Source organism: Octodon degus, unplaced genomic scaffold (assembly GCF_000260255.1).
Source record: "Octodon degus isolate 3935 unplaced genomic scaffold, OctDeg1.0 scaffold00022, whole genome shotgun sequence".
Taxonomy (NCBI): domain Eukaryota; kingdom Metazoa; phylum Chordata; class Mammalia; order Rodentia; family Octodontidae; genus Octodon; species Octodon degus.
Window position 1 is genome coordinate 21082506 of NW_004524598.1, and position 6192 is coordinate 21088697.

Here is a 6192-nt window from a genome sequence, read left to right on the forward strand (position 1 = left end):
CTATGTTTTATCTGTAATTTTTAAGCATTGAAAAATTATGGAGAGATAACCAGTAAGATTTTATAAATAATAGTTATTTCTGAGTCACAAATATGGATTGATTCATGCTTCAAATTTTGTGTCCTTTTGTGTTTCAGTATTTTATAAATATGTATTACTGGGAAGATAAATTGAAAGTTCTTTTCCTTGAATTATGTTGACTAGAGTTTGGCAATGTCTTCAGATTATAGAGATGGGCAATATAAGACATCCCCTGGCCCTTGAAAGAAGAGTGAGATGTGTATAGAGAAAGACAAGAATATGGCGACAGGAGTCATAGGACGAGGTGCGCTATGGTGGCAGTTGGTGAAGGGTGGCCAGGATCCCAGCACAGCGTCCCTGAGCTTTAGGGGACGTCTCCAAGGATCGCGTCATGTGTAGGGCTGACAGCAGCAATGACACATGGGTATGAGTGTGGCCGCTGCATTCCTCAATAAATTTCATTTATAGGAATGTACTCTTCCTATTACTCCCATGGAGGAAATGCAGGGGCAGACACTTCTAAGTCCCGTGTCACCCTGTAGGACAACGGGGTACTGAGCAGACCCAGCGGACATTGACTCTACACCTCTGCCGAGGCACATTACTCAGAAAACAAATTCAGGTAGCAACTAGAGCTGCCCACTAGTTAGGGAGGTTTCAGAAGTTCAGGCTGCTGCGACGAAGACCTAATCCAACAGGCTGTAGGCTTTAATTGGCAAATGATGGTTGTTGCTTGAGAAATAAAATGTTCCAAAGTTTTTGTACATTTTCAAGTAAACAGATAATCTTGAGTGTACATCTGCCATTTTGTCAACTAAAAGACCTATAGATTTGGGCTATAGCTAGAGTAACAGCAAGTGCTAGGTCTCACCACCCACATGCATTATTCAGTCCTTCATGACATCGCTGCATTAATTATCATTTTGCTTTCTGACATCACTGGTGTCTGGCTGGCTGGCTGGCAATTTATTTGTGACTGTACAACACAGTTAGCAACAGCCGCCTTAAAAATATAAAATATGTATTTCTCCTTCAGGACGCTACCATATTTCTAATCTTATTTCAGCAAGATTGTTTTGAATCTTTGATTCACACATTGTATTATTTCTTCGGTTTCGCTTGCTCTACAAGCGCTTTGATGTGTCTGTCACCTGGCTGTTCCACAGAGTGGAGCCTGCTCCAGTGAAGGTCCTGAGTGACCTTCCTGTTGTCATTTGTAAGCGGTGATTCTTGCATCCCTCACGACTTTTCATGAGTATCTTTTTCGTCAGTACCACTACCACCATCTCTTGAGATTTTTTTCCTTTGGTTTCTCTCTCTCTCTCTCTCTCTCTCTCTCTCTCTCTCTCTCTCTCTCTCTCTGTCTCTCTCTCTCTCCCTCTTTTAGGGAAGGGTCTGCAGGGTGTTCAGGGTCTCACTACTGCAGGCAAGCGCCACGACACCAGTCTCCATTGCTGTCTCAGCGCGCCCCGGGAACAAGACTGGCACGGCAGGCCCGGGGATCAAACCTCCAATCCCTGCACCTGCTTGCAGGTGTTTTAATCTGCTGAGCTATTTGGCTGGTCCCCTCAAACTTCCTTCTCAAATTTTATATTGATGAGTATTTATAAACATCTTTGTGTTCATGTTTATTTCACAAATACTACACACACACACACACACACACACACACATATATATATATTTATCTTATACAATATACTTTGAAATATTCATACACTGTGGAAAGGCTCAGCTGAGCTGATGCGTATGTGCAGCACAGCACTTTTTTTTGAGGTGATAACACTGAAAATCTATTCTGTAGGCTTGTTTTTTAACTCCTTGGAGTTTTAGCACAGTCAGTCTCTTGAGAGGATGCAGTTCATATTTTAAAGAATCAGGAATTAACTGCAAAAGTAAATTCTTTGGCAGCACCATTTTCATTCGATTATTTGGCTGGAAAAAGGGTGCATCAGCTCTTTGCTGCTGGGAAACACTAGCTACCCACGGTCATGCTCCGGAGAAGTCTGGGGTACTCCATTTAACTCTCTTATCTTTATTTTTATTTTATTTTTATGAATTGAGGATAGGTCCTACAGGCTCTACACTACAGGGTCTCGCTATGTAGATTGGACTCACAGTGATTCTCCTGTTTTCAGCCTCTCAAGCACTGGGATTATAGGTACGCGCCACCACGACCATTCTCAATCCCCATCTCAGCACACCCCAGGGCAGGTAGAACCCCAGCCACTATGCTCTGCCGAAGCAGGCACTTTAGTCCACTGAGCTATTTTGCTGGCTCCTTGTTTTTGTTTGTTTGTTTGTTTTGTTTTGTTTTGTTTTAACACTCTTATCTTTTTTTTTTTTTTTAACTTTCCATGGACTGTGTACTTTTTTTTTAATCCATTTTGGTTTCTTTTTAAAATAATTTTACTGGATAACAAATAGCAATGAGGCAGTTTCAAAGCCAAGTAGTAGGACAGTTTCAATAATTAATACATTGCATATTGTTGTCTTCTTAGTGGTTATTCATAGTACACGATGCAGACATGATATCCTGTCCACAAACACTATTAGTACAAATCTATTCATTGAATTAAGAGAAAGTAGCTGTATATCTATCCTACTTTGAATATACAGATACAAAATGGACCTTCATTTGTGTCCCTTTTTTGTTTAGTTTTGTCAGAGGAGTGTATCTTTAGGCATAAAGGAGCTAAGAGTTGCTTTCCAGTTCTCTCATTTTTCTGAAAAAGAAAACAAAGACTACCTTACCTATGAGATGGAAAGGGCTAGACGCTGGCCACATGCTGTAGTCCCATGCCATGGGCTGGGCCTCTGAATGATGCTGTTCTGCTGATTTCTAGCTGCTGTTAAGGCCCAAAGGACCTGGGCTTCAGGGATTCCAGTCTTTGCTGGATGAAACTAAGTAGTTAACTGTGCTTATCCTCAGAGTGGTAAGATGAGGTTTGCCTTCCAGAAAGATCAGTTTTGTAACACATTGATTGCATAAGGAGAGAGTAAAGTGTGGAAAACGATGTAAAAATCACAGCCCTGGTACCTCAATGGAAGAGCAAAGTTCATCAAGGAACTATGGGTAATGAACACTTAGATTTGTGGGCCAAGCACAGTGATGGCATTCACTGAGTTAGAACAAGCAGGAAGAAGGACAATGTTTTGGGCTAGGGTGGTACAGTGACTATGGGGCACTCTACTAAAATTCTCACTGGGTAGCTTAAAAACACAGCCTAGAGTCTGCTATACTACAGAGCATAAGAAAGTCCTTGGCCAAGACATGTAGTGTGCAGGCTATCCGGAGTGGTGTGGGAACAGGAACTCCTAGGTAACACCCCATCTTTACCAGGAAGTGCAAGAGCTGACTCCCATCATGCTCTAGTCCTGGAAAGTCTTAACTTCTGAAATGCTTTTGTCTAAGCAGATTAGAGCTTTGTGAGAATTCAGTGCATATGTGAGAGGACATGGAAGGCAAATGGCTTCCACAGACCAGGAGGCTATCATGAAATAAAGAAATGTCATGACACAGACCAGACAACACAAGTAATATTCTATCTAAGTCACTCAAGTTCCTTTTTTTATTTTGTTGTGTCATTCAAGCACTGTTAGCAGCCCCCAAAACACATGAGCAAAGAGGATTTTCTCCTTCAGAGTACCCCTCTGAGCAATTTCGACAGGCCAGATTGTTCTTCAATAGCCTCCTCACTCAAATAGCCTAGGTTATAGTCTGGAAACACCAGCCTGAATATCTTCGTCTGTCTCCCTGGGAATCCACCATGCATTCCAGGGTAGCTTCGCACCGCTCCTCAGATGCAGCCTTAGGATACGAGATGCCACAAGATGCTTTGGGAATGGACAAAGAGGCTGAGACTGCTCCTGGTGATTCATGTTAGGATGGGGCGTACCTCTTCCTAGACTTAACCTGAGGATGGCTTCCTGCCAGTCCCTCCTATGGGTTCTCACTTGAGGAATTCATCATTACAATTCAGTAGTAGGTGATCATGTTTCCTTCCTCTGTGTCAGCGAAAACACAGGAGAGCATCTTAGCTTTTCAGAGTTGAAAAATCCTGGTTTACCCCAAGGAAAATCTGAGAGCAACCTCTTCATGAAATTCTCCTCACTTCTGCTGCCTTTGCTTTATATTCTTGGGGTGCAAAAACTTGTAGGTACAAAGTCAAAGACAAGGCAAATTGCCAAATGTATCCTTGAGCATGAACAGAGAGAGGCTCTGTGCAAATCTGTAAATGAGATTAAATCAGATTTACATCCTTACTCAATTTGTCAATGCTAGTTGATCCTTTGCTCTGCTTCCCCTAGATTCTTAGGACAGCCTAGAACACTAGCACCTGATGTAATCTTCCCTTTATTATCTTGGGCAGCTCTGTACATTTTTTCACAAAACAAGCAAGTTGTCTGCTGAAGGAGTCAGTGGATGATCCACTTGGCCATCTGGCTAGCTGTGGCTTCCAAACATAATGTTCCTCTAGTTGCAAATATGTAACTGTAGTCCACAGGTAATTTTCTTCTCCAAACTCAGTATTTTTACACCTTTGTCCTTAACTAAAACCTCAGTGAAACCCATGGAAAGTAAACTTTTCAAGCATAAGCACCTTCTATCCTTACACTAACGTGGGCTCCACAAGTGGGGGACCTTCAGCCATGAAATAACATTTCTCACTTGCGAACAAGCAGGAGGTGGGGGTGCTGGAAGACTGGGCCTGGTAGACTGGGCCTGGCGCACCATGAGTGTAGTGTCCTCCTGCCCTTCCCATGTTCCTTCTTTGCATAAAGAGGTGCATTTCCGTAACACTACAGACACAGCTGGGGCTGACTACACCTTTCACAATTTCTGTCAGCCCAGCCCAGAGCATTATGTGTCCTCAACCAAGGAGAGGCTTAATACAAATTCCTTCGAACATAATTCAGCATTATTTAAATTGGTGAAGCAGAATCATAACTAGTTAAAGTTCAAACTTTAAGTGAATATAAAATGAAATAGCAAGGGCCTGAGAATCTATCATTTTCCTGTTGCTGGAGTAGGGTTGGTGATAAGACACTCAGTCTAAAGCTTTATATGATTGCCTCCTCCTTTTCATACGTGAGAGAGGGATCCAGCCCATGTTCTCCCTTTTGGTTGACCAAAAAAGTTATGCCTCCCTCTGCTCCTTATCATGCAGAAATGTTTGAGCTTTCAGCCTTGCAGCACTCCCTAACCAAGAGCTCAGGTTGTGCTGAATGAAGATGCAGAGTCCCAGGGGGGTCCCAGGAGGTGCTCTGCTCTTGGGAAAAGTCTAGGCTGTGCCTCCCTGCGCTCAGGGGACTGTGGCCCCGGCCCTGCTGCCCATCCTGGCGGAGGTGTGCGCCCTGCACCAGCTGCTGATCTGGGCCTGCCAGGTGCGGTGGGCCCACCTGCCCCTGGGCGTCCTTCTGATTCACAGCCTGGGGCAGGTGGAGCTGCGGAGCTGCAGAGCTGGGAGCACAGGTGCGGCCCTGGGACCGGGGGCCTGCAGGACCCGGAGCAGGCGCTGCGAACTCCTCCCGAGCGGCGCGGCGGGGGCCAAGCTTCCTCCTGGACACTCCCTCCGGGGTCTGGTGTGGGAGTGGGAGTCGGTTTGGTCTGTCCAGTGAGACCTTAATTCTCATATCTGCGGAATAGGGTGGGGAAGTGGTTGATCACACAGTCAGCTAATTATACATCTTGTACAGTTAGCATTTCTGAGAACATGCAGTTAAATAAAGATTTAATTGTATCTGCTCAACAATCTCCAAACTTTATCTTTGGAAAGTATTTCTTTCCTGGAAAAAGTACTGTATCGCATATCCAATTTGTAAACAATACTTACCATCCAATAAAAGTTTTGCCATGTTGCTTATCAGAAAAACACTTTTATGATGTTATTAGATGAATAAGGATTTTATTTGTAAGGAGCAAGTTTTAAATTTGAGAACCAGACTGGAGCCAGGCCTCACCATCCAGGGAACCTACACACACCTAAGAAATACGAACTCTGGGGCCGGGGAGATGGCTCAGTACAATAAGAGCTTGCCTGGCAAGCACAAGGGCCGTTCAATCCCAAGTTCCAACAAAAAAAGAAAAAAGAAAAAAAGAAAGAAAGAAAGAAAAAGAAAGAAAGAAAGAAAGAAAGAAAGAAAGAAAGAAAGAAGAAAGAAAAAGAA

The 6192-nt window shown here is 43.5% G+C and overlaps 1 protein-coding gene across 1 annotated transcript in view; it reads right to left on the reverse strand.

Moving 5' to 3' along the window:
- Positions 1-3575: 3575 nt before the first annotated feature.
- The window catches only part of Pkhd1 (PKHD1, fibrocystin/polyductin), a 503959-nt gene continuing 501342 nt past the window's right edge, over positions 3576-6192 (reverse strand). Inside the window, 1 exon segment of the mRNA XM_023712007.1 lies at positions 3576-5660. Coding sequence (XP_023567775.1) covers positions 5185-5660 — 476 coding nt within the window. The 3' untranslated portion in view covers positions 3576-5184.